The sequence below is a fragment of the Mytilus edulis genome, chromosome 3, assembly GCF_963676685.1.
Source record: "Mytilus edulis chromosome 3, xbMytEdul2.2, whole genome shotgun sequence".
NCBI classification, from domain to species: Eukaryota; Metazoa; Mollusca; class Bivalvia; order Mytilida; family Mytilidae; genus Mytilus; species Mytilus edulis.
The window spans coordinates 15831363-15852385 of NC_092346.1; the positions used below are offsets into that span (position 1 = coordinate 15831363).

Consider the following 21023-nt stretch of genomic DNA (forward strand, 5'->3'; position numbering starts at 1 on the left):
TCAACAGTCACGTTTTTAGTCTTAGATACATGATTATTTTTATTAGTTGTTATCGGCTTTGAACTACATGTAGCTGTCAGTAACTGCGAGTACTCTCATATCTGTACTTTTTTTGTTGTTGTAGGGACGTACAAGTATCCGGTCACGTCCGCTCTATGTTTTTGTAAGAATCTATTTCTATTTGTATCCATCTCATGAGTTAAGCCTTTTTCAACTGATTTTTTTATAGTTCGTTCTTATGCTGTACTGTTACACCATTGTGTCAGGTAAGGGGGAGGGTTGGGATCCCGGTAGCATGTTTAATCCCGCCACATTCTGTATGTATTTGCCGTTCCCAAGTCAGGAGCCTGTAATTCAGTGGTTGTCGTTTGTTGCTGTGTTATATATATATATATGTTTTTCGTTCATTTGTTTGCACATTTATTTTTTCTCGTTTGAACTATTTTACATTTGTGATTTCTGGGCCTTTTATAGCTAACTATGCGGTATGGACTTTGCTCATTGTTGAGGGCCTTACGGTGACCTATAGCTGTTAATTTCTGTGTCATTTTGGTCTCTTGTGGAGAGTTGTCTCGTTGGTAATCATATCACATCTTCTTTTTTATATATATTATTCTTATTAATAAACTATTAAAGATCGGCCATCAACAACAATTTCCAAAATGGCTAATCGGGATTATTGAAGTGACCTGGAAGTATGAACTGTGTTACACATTATGGAGTAAACCAGTTTAAGGAAATCACTACCTTTCCATTTTTGTCCTCGATGCATTTTATAACCAATGCACATTACAAGAACAACAAAGAAATCATTACAGGACATCTCTAAATCTTAAACGACGATAAGAAGGATACCAAATCCAGTATAAGAAAACAATATCAAGTAAAACCTATCAAAAAATGTTTGCAGTGTATTGTTACGTTTTCACAAATCAACTTATTTACTAAACATAAGGCAAAGAGTATAAAACAAAAAATATCAACAACAAAAATTCTTGTTAAAAATGTCCAAATATCGCCATTTCATATAAAAGGGTTTTCATAATAATTAATTTCTCATAAAATATGAGTTAACAAATACAAACAACGCATTTTATGTTTTTCTTCAAATCGGCATTACATATTTTTACAGCCACAATCAGGAGTTAAAGAACGATATACAATGTGTCTGTGGCGACATGTTTTCTCTGTTTAATATCTTCGGTACCAGGAAAGACGTATGGTCCGTAATTTTGTGTGGATTTGCATTATGGGTGATATGCGCATGGGAAGAGTAAATTTTTATCATGCAAATTTACTTTTTTTCAAGAAATGATACAAAATGTTTAGTTGTGATTTGAGACAATTTTCCATTAAAGTCGAATGTATTATTTTGTAGTTTTCAATCATATTAATTAAAAAAAATAGCATTAAAAACAATTTGATCCTATTTTCGTTTTATTGCGACATAATGTTGATCCCTCCATGGTGACAGAAAACATTAATTCGATTAAATGATACATCCTTTTTTTTACATTCTACGCGTATTTTAAATAAGAATACCCCGGGTTTTCGACACTATTAAGATACTTGATGTTATTGCGAAATTGATTTCATGGTTTATATTAAGATGCATGATTAATCAGATCTCGAAATGAAATCTGTTTGCACATTTACATAACTCACATTAAAGTAAAAGATTTCGTACTATATTTTCTATTGCTCTTATAGTTTGTTTAAATCTAAATCACTTGTGCTGTAATAATAAATGAGAAAAGTGCCCGTCAACTGAGATTTTACCGAACCAACAGTAACTCTATTCTACATTGAGTATTTTCATCATCCATGGAATTAAATAGGTGCTTATAAGGTTGTCTAAGCGGTAACTGTAAATTTATGTGTCAATGTGTTCCGAAATCCTTATTTCACAAATCAATACTTATTGTTCACATATCGTTACTTTTATTTCTATTTTGAAGTCTTTGTTGCTTTATTTTAATTAAAACATAGAACATAATATGTTGAGAAAACAACTTTCTTTTTACAAATGGATAAGAAACTCTCAATAATAGAGTTAATAGTCCTATGATTACAAATTAATCTGAAAAAAAATAACCATTATCCGAAAATATGACATTGCTTTTGCAGATTGATTTGATTTTTGATTTCTGGTGTTATAACGCCACTTTTAAGCACCGCATTTTGGCTATTTCGTGACGGCCAGTTTTTTGGTGGAGGAAGCCGTAGTGCCCGGAGAAAACCACCGACCTTCGATAGGAAAACTGACAATCCTAGTCAATAAAGATTGGAGTCGAGTGCACCCGCACGAGCGGGGTTCGAACTCCGGCAACATCAGTGTTGACTGGCTAGTGCTTACAGTAGTAACTACTAAGACCAATCGGCCACCGAGGTCCCTGCTTTTGCAGATGATCAGGTACCTTTTATATCGTCTTATATTGTAATCGTGTTTTGTTTTTTTCATTCAACACTTTTAATCTGGTTGCTCATGATGTTTGGATTTTTCTCAATCATGTATTTCTTTGTTTTCTTGTTTTCATAAATAAGAATCTGACCAAAATTTACATAAGAGTCAAACTTTTATAACTCTTATTCGTGTGTCTGTTTTATGGTCTGATCGATAGGTTCGTTTTATTTCGTTTCGTTTCGTTTCGTTTCGTTTTTATTTTCATTTTGCTTTGTTTTGGGTTATTTCTCTGGTATTTGTTGTATATTTTATTAGATTTTTCGTTTTTCTGTTTCTTATTTTTCGTTTTTTTTTACTTTGTTACGTTAGGCAATAATCATTTACATATATCTTAGTTAAAAAAAAAGATTACACACTGTTTACTGGGATATTATTTTCCTTATAAAGATGTCTCGTCAGATTAATAAATGTCCTGTTGAACTCTTCTCGACTTTTCATAGAGATTAATAGGAAATTTTAACATTCACTTACAAAGGGCTACAGAAAACAACTTGTTTTCCATTGTGTCAAAAGTTCTTGTATTCACAGTGTAGCCTTAGAGTTTACTTGAAATGCTTATTGAATTAAAACCAAATATTAGGCTAGTTGAATAGAATATAATTGTTCAGTACAATACGTCCATTTTACCAACACGTAAGTTTATACTACTCAATTAATGACGTCAATTCAACAGCCCGTCATTCAGTACCACACAAATTTTGACGTTAATTCAGCAAACACGTACATGTAATTAAAGACCACTCAAATAATGACGTTCAATCAACACATAAATAATTGTATACCACTCAATTGTTAATGTGACCAATAACAAACACCTAATTTGATACCAATCAGTTGTTTACGTATATTTAACAAACATGCAATTTAACACTAGTCAATTGTTCATAAGTTTACATCGTATAATATAACCATTGTACCAGTTTGAAGAAACGGGTGATATTCTGGACTTATTTTTATAACATCACTTCATATAAACTATAACATTTAATCTACATATCGTTATGTGAAAAGAACACATAAATCTAAAGTATTGCCATGAGATTAAATATAGTACTACATTACTGGTCCGTAAAGTAATTACATTGAACGATATTTGTTTAACTCCCGATCTGATCAAGAAGTACTTATAAATTAAGATTTGTTTGACTGATTGACAATAAAGCTGCGTTTGATGTTTGTGTATCATGGTCCACATAGATCTACGTGTGCGTATTTGTAAAAAAATCGCTATACTATGTCGAGATAGGACGAAAAATGAACACACTAATTTATTACAGCAGGTATGAAACGTTTTCAAACGCAGCTTTATTGTCAATCAGCCAAACAAGTAGATAGAATATGTTTTCATTAGTTAATAATAAATTATAGATTTTGTATTAGCTTAAAAAGAAAATTGATATGCGCATTCATTGTTATCGTAGGCATGTAAATATAGAATGTCACTTCTTTTTTTATTTCTCAAATTTCTTAACTTTCGTATTTATTATTGTTTATTTTAAACTTGATTCTCGGAACTTGAATTACCGTAACGTTCAATTTGACACATTTTGATGTTTTACTCCAAAATATACAAATTAAATGATAATTAAAATGGTTGAGTTTTATTTGAGTCTTGTTTCGTAAAGCTTCGAGTAGTGGCAGTGTCGGAAAATCAACAGCTGTAGTAGCAGTGGTGGACAATCAGCAGCTGTTGTGGCAGTGCTGGAAATCAGCAGCTGTTGTGGCAGTGGTGGAAAATCACCAGCTGTAGTGACAGTGGTGGAAAATCAGCAGCTGTTGTGGCAGTGGTGGAAAATCAGTAGCTGTATTAATAATAGATGACAATTATTTTCATATAGATAATGATAACAATGCACTCTCGTGTGATACTGTACGGAAATTTAGTGTGTGATATCCCTGCTTTAAAAACTAGAACACCCCTGATCAGAGATGGTATGAGTATCTTTATGTAAAAAGTTACCACATTTTTTTTAGATTTGGAAAAGGACGCCTTTAAAACCCAAATAGTTTGTTTTGAAAACTTAAGGTGTGTCGTGGACGTGTTTGGTCGATATGATGTTGAACATTCTGCAAAATCAGCAGAACGAACAAGGAGGTATATTTCAAATTGTGGTAGATCTAATGATCTTCGAGTCATTGAAGGCAGACCAATTAGAGATTGTAAGAACTTTTTTTTGTGCACCCGAAAATTAAACAGGGGTTGATAAGATTTCATGGTAACTATGCATTCCCGCAATGCAATGATTCTGATTTGCAAAGACAATAACGAAATTTTGCTAGCGGGATCTTTTTAAATTCTATAGACTGTGAAGCAAATTTGTGCCCGAACTGTAAGTGACTGAAGAGACAAATATAAGAATTATTCTGCCGTCTCTGGTTTTTTTTTAATAAAATATGGTAAAAGTTATTCCAGGGATCGTATTATATTTAAATCATCAGACACTTATGTTTTATTTCTAAAAAGGTTTTTCCCTCAGATGTCAAACATAATGATTTGTGTTTCAGACTGGAAGCGTTTCTTCAACCAAAGACGTAAGACGATTTTTACCTGTTCACGGACATGCAATTTTTTTTTAGTTATTGGACCACTTATGTCTGGCACACTACCAACTGCGCACGCTCTTGCAGAATGCGACAAGTCTTCTTTAATCGGAATTGTCAAAAAAAATCAAACAGCACATTTTTCGAGGTCTGGGTGAATGTAGATATCGCCAAACCTCCACTAAGGTCACCTTGAGAATAATAACTCAGTATACTAGTATACTAGTATTTTGAATCCAATATCCTCTGGCATTTTACAGGACCTAGTTTGTACATGTGAAAGCAAAACTATTTGTGGAAAATATTGCGTATGCTACGAACAGAATTTGTCGTACACCATCATTTGTTGATGCCAGGAGAAACCACCTCACTCATCAGATTGTTTTAGAAGATTGCTACGATTAGGATGATGATTTAACTTTTAATCTCAATGCACAATATTTCATGTTTTCTCCTGTTAGTGGCCTCCGACTTGATTTGGTTGAGAAGCTCTCTCTCTCTTTTTATCTCTTTCTCTAAAATGAAAAACCAAACCAAACCAAACAAACAAACTTGTCAGTGGTCTCTTACCTTGACGCGGTCGGTGCGCTTTCAAATCAACTGGAGATATTTTTGTATCGAATATTTGTATTGGAAGTATTACATACCATGACATCCACAGATTTTTTTCTAAGTATTTCGTTACTTTTTAAAATGGATGTGCATATTGATGACTAGTGCTGGTTATAACATGTATGAGGTACTTTTGTACATGTTATAACTTGTATTTTTACATTATACAAGTTATAACATGTACAATATTTTTGTACATGTTATAACCTGTACAAAATTGCAACTTGTACACGACATATACATAGACAGATTCCTTTGTACCGTAATATCTCTGTGAATCGTGTTTGTTTGTAATTCACATATATATCTGGTTTCAAATCGATTTTAGTCTATTCTGCTATACATTCCATTGTTTGTCTTGTTTTATAAAAAGGGGGGTAGTTCTCAATATGATATTGCTCTTGTAATGATTGACATATTAACATAAATAAAAGTTCATATACTATCTTGCTGACATTTAAGCTTTAAGACTTTTTTTTATAGTTCCAACTTTCTTTTGGATTTAAATAATCTATAATGAATTTCATCATTTTTTCAATAAATCTTGGACGGGTGTTAACGTTATAGGGACGCTAGCTGTCAAATATATGTTCACCGATTTGACCTTAATTCTCATATTTGATTTAAAACATACTAGAACGTATATCCAAATTACAATAAGTCTGAAATAAACAGTCAACAAAGCATGTACTCGATAATATAAATCAGAATTGCATGTGTATTTTAGTCTGTCCCCATCTAATTAACTATCGAGATGACCTCCGAATACAGCCGATGATTTCATAACCGGATATAAACATAAACATAATATAAATAGATTGCGACCTCGTGCAATTATATCTTTATAGGTCTGTTTGGTTTCATGTTTTAGGTTAAACAAAATAAGTTAATTAACGTTTCTACCTATATAAAAATGATTTTTTGTGGATCGAATCAGTCAACGAAATGGTTCACTTTCAATGTTGACATTCTTTTCCTTTTAATGGCTGAACATGATTTTTGCATGCGTAACCGATCTCTAGCTAATGGGTTAAATAGAAGGTCACATGAATACGGATTTAATGAGGTCGAATTATTCACTTGCAAGTGAATAATTCGTCAGCGATATTTCTTTGCTAATTTTGACAAAATTGAACCAAATTGGCTGCTAAAAACGAATTATTATTTCTTTATTTCACTTTTATTAATGATTGAACCAAATGAAATCATATATTATTTTTTTGTCATATCTCGTAGCTAGTGCCCCTTTAAAGTACGTATTACTATTTTGTTCTTGATGGCATTTTAACAAAACTTTCACAAAAAATATCTTCATATGTTGTCATATATTATTGCAAAGATTAATCTTGAATATGAATATTTTTGTCAATAAGTTCCAGAGATAATTTTTATTTTTTTTTATTTTCTAACATGTTGGAAGCGGGGGTACACATCACTTATCTCTGGGGATCATGCATACATATGACTAGCTGAATTCGTGTAACATTCTCAGAACATGATTCCATAAAATTTTTTCCCATTTATAATAAAGGAACTACCGATAAATTGTCCAAAATGTCCAAATATTGCGATTTTTTTTTTTAGATAACCGGTTTTGACTTATGACCACAGTAATCAAAATTCTGCACCACTTTAGCACTCTATAACATGCCTTAATCAAAGGGTATTATATTTATCCTCAAAACAAGACCAAAATAAGCCGTAATGTATTTCGGTCCATTAAATTTTAAAATTTATCTGACTTGTCACTGTAATATTATGTCCATCACAAGGTCAAATATGCGACTATTGATAAAGACTTCATAATGAAAGCTATGATAACAGACGATCTGTGAATCATGTATTATCATTTGTTGTATGAATGTTAGTACATCTGAACTAAACTTTTAGTACTTCATCATGGGCTTGCCAATTACTAAACAAATGAAGGAGAGGGGATAAGAAATAACTTTACAGACAAATTTGACTATTTATTCTATCAATTCTGGCATAGACCGAATCATACTCGACAAAAACGGAGAGTTTTGTGCCTGAACTGTAAGTGACTGAAGAGGCAAATAAAAGAATTATTCCGCCGTCTCTGTTTGTTAATGAAAATGGTAAAAGGTTATTCCAGGGGTCGCATTATATTTAAATCATCAGACACTTTTGTTTTATTTCTAATAAGGTTTTTTTCCATCAGATGTCAAACATAATAAATTGTTGTTTCAGACTGGAAGCGTTTCTTCAACCAAAAACGCAAGACGATTGTTACCTGTTCACGCACATGAACATTTTTCTTAGTTATTGGACCACTTATGTCTGGCACACTACCAACTGCGCACGCTCTTGCAGGATGCGACAAGTCTTCTTTAATCGGAATTGTCAAAAAAAATTCAAACAGCACATTCTTCGAGGTCTGGATGAATGTAGATATCGCCAAACCTCCATTAAGGTCACCTTGAGAATAATAACTCCATAGTTTCAGTATACTAGTATTTTATAATCCACAATATTCTGACATTTTACAGGACCTAGTTTGTACATGTAATAGCAGAACTATTTGTGGCAAATATTGCGTATGCCACGAATAGAATTTCTCGTACACCTTCATTTGTTGATGTCAGGAGAAACCAGCTTACTCATCAAATTGTTTTAGAAGATTGCTACGATTAGGATGATGATTAAACTTTTAATTTCAATGCCCAATATTTCATGTTTTCTCCTGTTAGTGGTCCCAGAATTGATGTGTTTGAGGAGGTCTCTCTCTCTCTCTCTCTCTCTCTCTCTCTCTCTCTCTCTCTCTCTCTCTCTCTCTGTCTCTCTCTCTCTCTCTCTCTCTCTCTCTCTCTCTCTCTCTCAAAAAATCTAAAACAAACCAAAACCAAAACAATCAAACCTGTCAGGGGTCTCTGACCTTGACGCGGTTGGTGCACTTCCAAACAAAGATATTTGTGTATCGGATATTTGTATCGGAAGTATAACATACCATGACATCCACATATTTTTTTAAGTATTTTGTACCTTTTCAAACGGTTGTGCATATTGTTGACTGTCTAATGTTAGTGTAATACATACATAGACAGTTTTATTTGTACCGTAATATCTCTATGATTCGTGTTTGTTTGTAATTCACTTATATGTCGGTTTTCAAATCCGTTTTAGTCAATTCTGTTAGTAAGTAAGTAAGTAATAACTTTATTTAAAGAGTGTGACTCAATTAGCTTTTGCTAATCTACCTTGAGGCCCTCACAAAGAGCAAACAGTACAAATATTTCAAAGCTTACAGTTTCGAACATAAAATGGAAATGCACTATTCATATTAACTATAAACTGTCTGTAGAACAAGCGAAAAATAAATTCATATATATATAACTCGTCTAAACATAAACCCAACAATGTTTGATCTGTAAATTTGCTTTCGCAATTTTTTGTTCTTCCCTCGCCGGGATTCGAACCCATGCTACTGAGATATCGTGATACCAAATCGCCTGCACTGCAGCCGTCCCGCTAGACCACACGGCCACCTGGGCTTCACAATAATAAAGCTTGCGGTGGCCGTGTGTTACCTTTCCTCGTCAGTTTTAATCTAGCGTCGTACTACAGTACATGATATATAAGGCATGGAGATGTTATTGTTACAGATCAGCTCAATTATCTATAGTAAAGGATCCTAAAGATACAGTCACAGAATATAATTATATGTATCAGTATGTCTGAGTCAGTGACAACTCTACAACAGATTTATCCATCGGATCACCAGCAATGATGGTGATATATATATGTAAACGAGTCTAAATTGAAAACTACGTTCAAACGTATGATTGCGTTGGATAAAAACCGCAATTTTTATACGTGTGCATGTAAAACAAATTTCGTTGTAGAAGGGTCTAAAAACAGCACAAACAACCTGTTAGTCAAATGCGTTTTGTTTAGATATACTTCTTCACTTTTTTGGTCTTTTGGAAAATGTTGTTTGTGCTGTATTTAGACCCTTCTACAACGAAATTTGTTTTAACTGGAATATATGACTAGCTGAGTTCGTGGAACATTCCCAGATCATGATTCCATTACATAGAAAAATTTTCTCATTTATAATGGGGAACTACCGATAAATTGTCCCAAATGTCCAAATATTGCGATTTTTTTAAAATAACCCCTTTTGACCTTTGACCCCAGTAATCGTGCACCACTGTAGCACTATTTGACATGCCTTAATCAAAGGGTATTATATTTATCTTCAAGATAAGACCAAAATTAGCCGTAATGTATTTCGGTCCATTAATTTTTTAAATTTACCTTCATGTCACCGTAATATTATGTCCATCACAAGGTCAAACATAGGACTATTGATAAAGACTTCATAATGAAGGTTATGATAACAAACGATCTGTGAGGCCCCTCGTGGGGGTGACCAAGTAATCATATAATCACAAATTTGCATTAAAAAAATGGAGTCATAGACTATCAAATAATCATGAAATATTTGGTCTGGTAATCAATCGAATACTTACTATAAAAATGGCTAAGTAATCACATAACCAAAAACCCAATGAGGAGGCACAACTATTATCATTTGTTGTAAGGATGTTAGTATACCTGAACTAAACTTTTAGTATTTTAGCAAGGGCTTGTTGTATGGATGTTAGTACACCTGAACTAAACTTTTAGTATTTCAGCAAGGCCTTGTTGTATGGATGTTAGTACACCTGAACTAAACTTTTAGTATTTCAGCAAGGGCTTGCGAATTACAAAGCGAATGAAAAAAAAGTGGGTGTAAGAAATAACATAACAGACAAAATTATCCTAATTAATTTTGTCGATTTTGGCATAGACCGAATCATACTCGACAAAACCACTAGAGGAGATTTCACATGGTAAGGGGAGAGTTAAACACACTATTATTTCACCTTGTCCCAACTTACAATAGAAACCAGCAAGTTATAAGTAAGTTTTATACATTAAAAATACTGTATATAGAATTCTTAATTCATTGCTAAAAATTTCACTGGTCACTGCAAAGAGAGGCGAAATATACCAAAAGGGTCATTCGAACTCTTGACCACAAGACAAACAACATTCCTTTTGATATACTTTACATCTTGTGAACAGGTAAGCTTATCTGTTCGTTGTAGAAAGATAAAACTTAGGAGATGCGGAATGATTGCCAATGAGACAACTATACACGAAAGTCTAAATGAAGTGAATGTAATTAAGCAATTATAGACAGCAGTGTGGCCTTCAATAATGAGGAAAACCAAAACTATATACTAGTAGTCGGCTTTAATAGGTCGCGATGAAAGTATGAAACAATTCAATTGAGATACATGTACTAACGGCCAAATTTATAACTAAACAATTTACGAAATATAAATATGACATACATGAACCAACGACAATACAGACTCCTAACAAGTACCTGGTACATACATAATGTTTGTGAGCGCTCAACTCTTTTATAATCTGGGACAGTGGTGTTTCAGTAAAACATAGAAACAAAATATTAAAATCAGTTGAAAAGACTGTACTGTTTCACCCTAAATACTGAAGTAGATACAAGTTTGCGAAGAAGATAAACACATTACTAGCATTTACCTAACATAGCTGCCAATGAATTTGACCTTAAACTTATCACGTCCTTGATGTTGGTCAGTTATATAACTTTTTTTTTATCTTGTCACCTGTTTCTGTCTTAAGATTTAAACGTGGACTGGTCGCGAGTTGTTTATCTCGTGACCGTTGTATATAAAAATGATGGCCAGTGCTGACGAGATGGACACTAAGAATCACTGGTCAACTGTAAACACTGAACATAACTACAATGAAGCTCATTTGTTTTGGTTTGATTGCCTGCCTGGCCATTCCTGCTCTTGGGGATAATCTAGTACAGTTAGCTACCAAACTAGGAGCAAAAACATTAGTTGAGTTTGTTACAGAGGCCGGTTTAGCAGACACCCTTGCAAATGGAGGTAAAGTTAAACCAAAAAATATAATTAAACTGGTCACAGGAAACTATTCGTTCTATTGTCTATCTTCATGGTAAACTTTTATATTCTTGTTTTCGCTTCTGCTAATGCACTTTGTCTATATGCTTTTGTTTTTCTTTGTTCACATATTTGTTTGTTTTATAGTTATTAAGATTTTAACACAATAGGTACTTCTGTGTTTTGTTCACACATTGTTGTCGATATAATGATATGCGACTGTCATACAAGTCAGAGGTTTGCTAGTCATAAAACCAGGTTGACTCCAGGTTGACTCCACCATTTTCTACATTTCGAAAATGCTTGTACAAAGTCAAGAATATGGCAGTTATCTATTCGTTTGTTGTGTTTAAGCTTTTGATTTTGTCATTTGATCGGGGACTTTCCGTTTAGTTTGAATTTTTCTCGGAGTTCGATATTTTTGTTATTTTACTTTTTATGCATAAGGAATAGGGAAAGAAAGACACCGACAAGTATTTTGGAACGTTCTCACTATGCAAATTTATATAATTTACGGTCTTTAAAGACTAACATTATCAATTTAATACTCTTTACCGGTTTTTGTTTCTTATATTATTATTTGTGTAAATTGTAAGAAAGAGTGGAGGTTTCCCCTTCCCGCTTTGTCGTTTATGTTCATGAAAACATATCTTTGCTGATTCTGTAAGAAACAAAGTACATTTATATATATTTATATATTAACATCGTCTGAAGCTAACTATTCTGATATCGACCTCGACATATGAGGGTCAGGATGGGGATTCTTCATTTAAGTTTTCTTTAAATTTGTTTTAATCTTTTTCTGTATTTTTTATAATTTTTTTCTCATTATTCTCTATTCGTTTTATTTTAGTACCCCATTGGTTTTTTTTGGGTTTTTTTTATTGCCTCATTGTTCTTTCCTCGATTGATTCTCTAATATTTTTTTGCCATTTATTCTGCACATTTTATCCATTATTCTCCAATCTGTAAACCCCATCCAGACCTTCGCATATTGTTTATTTACATGTATACTTGTCCATTACCGAATCTTTTATGACTGTCTCTTTTTGGGTTAGGTAATTATGAGTTTTCTTTATCCTTGGGGTATACCGCACATCTGCTAAACATCTTATTTACATTTATATCATCTTAATTCAATAAAAAATGTAAAATGTTGACCAGTTACTTTTTTGACTGTCTTTTTCGAATAGTATTTTCGACTTCATTTTTTGTTGTTGTTGCAATTCGCCGTTTTCAGGATCAAAAGAACCATGGGGCATGTAATTGGTCGTACCCCCCAAAATACAAATAACGTTACTGGTTAATTTCCCACTGTTGAACGTTGATAGTCAATCACAACGTAGACTGGTTCCCGATCGCAATGTTCAGTATGTTACACATACAAATATAACAGCATATAAACTAATACCTGGAACGCAGTACCGAGAACCAGAATAATCACAACTTTTTAATGATGTACTCTTTTGAAAATATTACCCATAATGCGTAAGATTTTAAAATGTCGAATGTTCCTACTGATGTCTTTTTTCCCCATGCCATTGCACCATACATTAAATTAAATATTGATAAACATGTAGTTTTATATATATTTTTTTTTAATTTTATTCAGGACCCTTTACTGTGTTTGGACCAACTGACGATGCTTTCGGCAAATTACCACCTAAAGTAGTAAAAATGTTAAAAGAGGACAAAAAACTGCTAGCTGACGTACTAAAGTTCCACGTCCTCAGCGGAAAAGTATATTCATCACAACTATCCAATGAGCTGACTGCTCCTTCACTAAACCCATTGGCTAAAGTCCGTATCAACATTTACCAAGGCGGAAAGGTAATGAGAGGATTGTTTTATATTAGTCACTTATATAGTGTGTAAAATTCACGTAGTAATATACATGTATGATTTGCAACTTATATATGAAAAAGAAAAAAAAACAGGAAGCTTTTTTTCTGTATACATGTATGTATACACTTCATGACGAAAGTTAGAAATACAAACAAATTTTAAAAAGCCCAGAATTTGATGTAAGAACCTAAACACGCGGAGAATATCGGTATATGAATTATATATTGAAGAAAAATATTACTTTCCGATTGTGTTCCTTTGACTGAGTGTGCAATTTTAGTTTACATGGCGAGTGATGTATTCTATTAGAAGAATTTCATTCTGTTGATGTATCCGGTCTCGCTTCTTTTAGAGTTCCTGCCGTTCCCTCATTTTTGTTTGTTACTTTAATTCGTCTTGTTTATATAACGATATTTGATCATCAATAATTCAACTACTGGGCCCGTATGCATAATAAAGCAATTTAGGTAAATTTTAAGATTTGTTCCGAAAGAACTGAATTGTTTTTACATGTCCTACGATCGCGACAAATCAACATTAGGCAGCAACCATTTGATTTTCTGGGGGGGGGGGGGGGGGGCTATGTTTTTTTTTGGAAAAAAAAGTTTGTTTCCAGTTTTTGGTGAAAAAAATAATGTTTTGGACCCTGAGAAAAAAAAATTGTTTGTTTCACCCTCAGCTGCCAGTATATGTAATGCTAAAATTGAAAGAAAAAACTTGTTTTCGGTTTGTCGCTAAAAAATTAGATTGTTCTTCGCCGAAGGCGAATAAAAAAGTTTGTACAGAAAAAAAAACCATAGCCCCCCCCCCCCCCGAAAATCAAATGGTTGCTGCCTTAGAATTGGATAAAAAAAAAATTATCTTAAGTTAAGTGGTTTTAAATATACGGGCCCTGTTCCTAAACTTAGTAATAGTGGCTGCAAGTATATCGTAGCTGTCGGGAGGAAACCAGGTTTCTGTTGGAGAACTATATCGATCTTCGAGAGGAATCTGCTGAATACTAGTCAATTGAGATAGAAGTAAAACGTACAGTGTTCTATCTTGAAACCCCAGTGCTGACAGGCGTGGGGTACTGTAGATAAAATCATCATAGATACCAGGGTTAAATTTTGTATTTACGCCAGACGTGTAGATTAACTAGTTCGACCTGTCGGCTACCGTTTGTCTCGCACACTTTTCATTCTTTTCCTATGTCATTGAAATATAAAACTGTGTCACAGAAAAACTATATTTGGTATTTAATTGACAGGTGATAACAGCAACAGGAAGCCCTGTCGTATTGCCAGACCAGAATGCTACCAATGGTGTCATCCATGTTATAGATAGAGTCATGTTTCCTCTACCATTGGTGCCAGTAACTGGATTGGTGGGAATGGATCCTATGTTGTCTACTCTCCTAACAGCTGTCAAGGCCGCTGATCTCGTACAAACCCTCTCAGGTAAATATATATATAGACAATTAAAGTGCATTGACTTGACATATCAACGATATAAGGATGAGGCTTAGAAACGGGGAAATGCGAGGCTGTGCCGAGATATTTTCCCGTTTCAGGCCGAATCCTTATATCGTTGATATGTCAAGTCAATGCACTATAAGTATTGTCTTTATACTGCAATCTAAAAAAACAAAACATTTTCAATTGTTGTTTAATGCGTTAAGGTTATTTATTTAATTTAAATATTGGGGGAAATACCATTTAAAAGGCCTCACATCATGCTCACGTAGAAATATACAACACAATGAAACTTTCATTTACCTGTTGAAACCAACACTCGATGGTGAACGAAATCGTTTGAGTATGGACTTAAATATCAACCATAAGCATATAACATAATGATTTATAGGTTGCAAACAAAATATATTAACAAATTAAATATGTTTTTTCAATAATTGCAAAATAAACAATGTTGAGTCGTTCCACGCATCGTTGTATGCATTTGAAACAAGAACAGGTTGAAGAGGTCGTATGTCAAATAATTCAATATTATTTCGGCAATTTATATTTAAATATTCATGAGGAAAATGATATCGGGTCAGTGGCTGTATATGACATAGAAATATACAGTCAACGCATTTTGACTACTCAAATAGAACGAGCGCAGTATAAATATATATTCCCTTTGCAGTACAAATCTTTATCAATACCAAACTGTTCAATAGTTCCAACTTAAGATCTAAATTTCTAATATCCCCCCAAAATATAAAAGATTATGTACAATAAATTCTAAATAAATCGTGTTTTATTTTAAAGAAAAAAAATGGTTGATTACAATTTTGCATCTCTGTCTTTTTCGATATGCAATTCGAATCAAGAATGCTCTAGGCTGTGACACAGTTTCATATCGCTATTGTGTTATATATATATGACTTTAAGCAACATTGAATCCAGCAATATATATATTTTACAAAATGTTTTTTTTTCTTTCTAGGCGATGGTCCATTCACACTTTTTGCTCCCACAAACGAAGCCTTCGCAAAATTGCCCGCTGGAGTATTGGCCAATCTGTTAAAGAACAAGACAGCTTTGACCGACGTTTTGACATACCACGTGGTTTCTGGAACCTTCTATAGCGCTGGATTAACCAATGGAATGTCAGCAACAACAGTAGAAGGAAAACCAGTCACGATCACCATTAGTGGAGGTTTGTTTAATATTTATAAAATCCAATAAGTTTGTTTATACTTTATCGTACGTGTATTCTTGTTAGTATGTGTATAAAAGTGCGATGTGTGTGGAGAATGATTAGAGACGGAAACCATATCGGTGAGAAAAACGGAAGTACTCAGAACAGGGTTTATTTTCAATGGCTACCAATTCGAAATTCGAAAATATAACCAGTTGAAAAAAAATCCATTTTCTCTGTGAAACTTTCAAAAATAGTAATTGGCAAATATGTTTATTTAGTGTAAAAAGTTATTGATATATAGAGAATAATACATGGCAAAATCCGTATCATATGTCGTATCATCCCGAGACATCAATATCAGCCCAAGGGCCCGAGGGATGATATTGGTCGAGGGTGATACGGCATGTGATACGGATTTTGCCATGTATTATACCCTTTATCATATATTTCAACAGAAGAGTATTATATTATATGAACTGTTTTCTGATCCCGATAGATTAGCACTGGGTTACCTTCAGTTCTGCTTTTGTCTTGGTTCAAAGCCTTAAAATAACTGCTTATACAAAGCACCTGGGTTACCTTACCATTTGCCTGCTGCTGTTTTAAAAATATTTTGTTTATTATTGTATTTATTTGAGTGTTTTGTATTTTTCATAGTTGCATTTAGTGTGCCAAAAAATATGCAAACTTGATGTTCGTGACGTCACATACAATATGAAAACTCGACGTTCGTGACGTTACATACCAAACAATGACGTCATTAAAAAAAATGACCTATTTTGAGGAAATTTTTTCTTAAGCAAAAAAAACAACAAAAAACTTAATGTAAAAAAAAAAAAAAAAAAAAAGGTATGCGATACGGGTTTTACCATGCGATACGGGGTATGCGATACGGGTTTAGCTATGCGATACGGGGTATGCGATACAGGGTAGGTGATACAGACTGGAAAAACAACCTTTATTAGATATACAAAATAGCTATATTTTGTACTAAATAAATGATAAATATTGTTATTGGTAAATAAATTGAGCAACATTAATGCATATAGTTAGTGTATCAGTAAAAAGCTGTAAAAATTACAAAAAAATCAGTGATTACCTGTAATACCTGCAACATTCAGTAAATACATGTAATTACTAAACTGGTAAGTAGTTACATGTACATGTAATTATTGAATTGTCCAGTAAATACTTGTAATTCCTAATTTCACCTATTTACTGTAACATATGCATACCTACTAACATGCATGCATGAGTCTTAAACTGCAAATATGTGTAATATATTTGGTGTTAAATACGCATATTGAGAGCTCAGCGGTATAAATAAATATAAATTTAATTTTGAAATATAAATGTGAATATTTATCCAATAATTATTTTTGATTGGACACTCCTTTATCTTTATAGGAAGCGTTATGGTTGGAAAATCCACTGTAGTTCGAGCCGATGATGCCGTGTCCAATGGAGTTGTTCATATCATCGACACCGTTCTTATTCCACCTTCCCTTAGATCAACACTTCTTCCATGAAGAAATCTTTGATGCAGTGAAGTGGATGATTCACATTTTTAATTCTTCATCAATTCTTCATTGAAATGAATGTACAGTTTTATATTTATATTAAAACTTATTTTGTTTTATAATATTCATCGTTAATGTGATTTTTTTTTATACTGATAACATATATTCAAAATGTGCGTCGTTTATAACATAATTGATGAAATGCGGTATGAATATATGCCAATGAGACGAACACTTTCAACCAGAGACCCAATGATTTACATGTTAAAAACTTTATATTAGTGTAAGGCCTTTAACTAAGAGAAAACCCCATACCACATAGAAAGCTATATAAAAGGCGCTGACATGACAAAATGACGATAATGTTAATTTATTGAAACGAAAATTTATTAACTAGTACCAAATAAACGAAAAAAATATGAAAAACAGCAACACGACAATCACTGAACTACAGGTTCTTGACTTAGAACAGGCACACGGAGAATGTGATGAACTTAAACATGTTTGCGGGCACCAAACCCTCCCCTAATTCAGACTGTGAAGTGATAAAACCAATGGAGTATTCAGATATCATTATAAGAACCCCCGTCCATAATTGACTTATGAATATCTAAAGAGGAAAAAAGAAGACAAACAACCCATCAACAAAAATAAGCAAAGGACACTTATAGGGCAACATCAGTAGTCAAAGTTATAGCTCTTAGTCGGATGGTCCGCCCGTGCAAGACCCTCACGGGTAGTCAAGTTCGTTAAAAAAAACACCCTCATCATAGTTCTATAAATGTTGTGAACGGAAATAACAAAAGTAATCTAAAATCCGCCATCAAAACCAGGTCTACGAATAACGAAAAATATAATGATAGTGTATATTAGCCGAAAGATTCACGACTTGGCACACGAGGATATATCGAGGGTGTTATAAGTTAATCTAATGTTGAGATCCCAAAAACACTATCATACTTGAAGTTTGATTAGTATCGTAAATACAAATGGACATAAGATTACTTAAGAAGATGCGGTGTTATTGCCAATGAGAAATTTTAAAAGAGTCCAAAAGAAGTAGACGTCATCAACTATAGGTCACCGTACAGCCTTCAAAAATAAAAGTCATGTCAAAACGCAGTACACTTCAACAATGGGCAAGACTCGTATATCAAAAATAAAACTATCAAATGCTCCTACATGACAAAGGTAAACACATTCAAACAAACTAACGGCAGCTAAATCATTATGTACACATCAACAATCGGAAAAAAATATACAGCAACAAATAACAGTAAACAGGCTCCTGAATTGGGACAAGCACATACAGAATGCGTAACTTATTTTTCGAGCAAATAACCTTATCCATCACCATAGACGGCGCTGTAACAGATTAAGAACAAGTTATTAGTTGTTCTCCAAAATTGAGAATGGAAATGCGGAATATGTCAGAGAGACAACAACCCCACCAAAGAACAAAACAGTCGCCGGAGGCCACAAATGGGTCAACACAGCCGCCGGAGGCCACAAATAGGTCAACACAGCAAGAAAATCCGTACCGAAAGCGTTTTTCAGCTGGCCCCTAAACAAAAATGTGTACTTTTTCAGTAATAATGGACGCAATACTAAACTCCAAAACATATAAATGAACTAATATTAAAATCATAAAAGACTAACAAAGGCCAGAGGCTCCTGAATTGGGACAGTCGGAAAAATGCGGCAGGGTTCAACATGTTTAGAGAAGATCTCATCCTCCCTCTATACATGTACCTCTAGCCAATGTATATATAAAAAACCCACACACACACAACAATACGCACAGTAAAACTCAGTTTACAAGAAGTCCTAGTCCGATGTAAGTATATGAAACAAAAGAAATGTTCTAATGATTAAATTAACAAAGGACAGTACTAGCAGTTACTGACATGCCATCTCCAGACCCTTATTAAACTGATCTGAAGATTATGTCTTCATCATATGAAAATCAAGCATAATCCCTCTCGTTAGTTGGTAAGTACCATACCATCATAAAATATATGAGAAGAACATGCACAACCCCTATCATGCCAAAAACTGGTTTTAAAATAAATGTGTATATTTCCGATGTAAAGACCTTATGATTGAATCAATAGTAATACCAAAATCTTAAATGACCTGACATCAGTATTGTAACTATATCCCTTTTTGATACTAGTTGTCTGTTTATAGGTTTGGCTGTGAATGCCGACATATTTGTGCTTTGTAAAGAATATTACCATTAACGATTGGATGTAAAATACCGGACGTATAAGATATAAAGAATAAGATGTGGTTTGATGTCAATGAGACAACTCTCCACAAGAGATCAAATGACTTAGAAATTAACAATTATAGGTCACTGTACGGACTTCAACAATAAACAAAGCCCATACCGCATAGTCAGCTATAAAAGGCCCCGAAATGACAAGGTAAAACAATTTAAACAAGAAAAAAAAAACTGCCTAATCTATGTACAGAAAATGAACGAAAAACAAATATGTAACACATAAATAAACGACAACCACTGAATTACAGGATCCTGACTTTGGACAAACACATAAATACAGAATGTGGCGGTGTTAAACATGTAAGCGAGTTTCCACCCCCTAAATGGGACAGTGGTATAACAGTACAACATACGAAATATAGAAATCAGGTGAAAAAGGCTTAACTCATCGGATGGATAAAAATACAAGTGGACGTGGACGGGTACTTGTACGTCCCGACAACAAAAATGTATATTAAGATGTCTGGCTGTTTATTTATATTAGCGAATGATGTCCTTTGAGATATCGAAAACTCTGGTATAATAATTTTTCAGTAATACAGAGATTTCTTTTGTTAAAATTAAATACGTTGTTTTATACACGAACGAATTGAACAAGTTGAGATATTTTAAAACTATACACGTACCGTTTAGTTCACTTTGTACTTTTTTTTTTACAGCGAATGACCGTGAGGGCATTCCGGGGTATTGCTATCGCCTAGATTTCCATTACGTTATATTCGTTTTGGGTTTTTAACCGATCTATATAAATGATAACTACGCGGATGTTTACGAGTGCAAAAAAGCATTCCTTATTGTTTGTTATAAATACATCTCTTCAATGAATACTGATAAAATGTTTTTGTTTAGAACAGAAATTAATAATATGGAAATGTTTTGTCGTTTAATATATGCCTTATATATCATTTACTGTAGTACGACGCTAGGTTAAACTGACGTGAAAGGTAACACCCGGTCACCGAAAGCTTGGTCCTGTGGTCTAGCGGGACGGCTACAGTGCAGGCGATTTGGTGTCACGATATCTCAGTAGCACGGGTTCGAATCCCGGCGAGGGAAGAACAAAAAATTTGCGAAAGCAAATTTACAGATCTAACATTGTTGGGGTGATGTTTAGACGAGTAGTATATACATAATGTACACAGCCATGTATTACCATCATTGCT

At 33.6% G+C, this 21023-nt stretch overlaps 1 protein-coding gene across 1 annotated transcript; it reads left to right on the top strand.

The window, feature by feature from the left end:
- Positions 1 to 11351: 11351 nt before the first annotated feature.
- Positions 11352 to 17695, top strand: LOC139515891 (protein sll1483-like). The gene is made up of 5 exons (XM_071305644.1): positions 11352 to 11565; positions 13193 to 13410; positions 14675 to 14864; positions 15856 to 16068; positions 17461 to 17695. Exons 1-5 carry the CDS (start codon positions 11418 to 11420, stop codon positions 17580 to 17582), a joined length of 891 nt encoding a protein of 296 aa, XP_071161745.1. The 5' UTR covers positions 11352 to 11417; the 3' UTR covers positions 17583 to 17695.
- The last annotated feature ends 3328 nt before the right edge of the window (positions 17696 to 21023 follow it).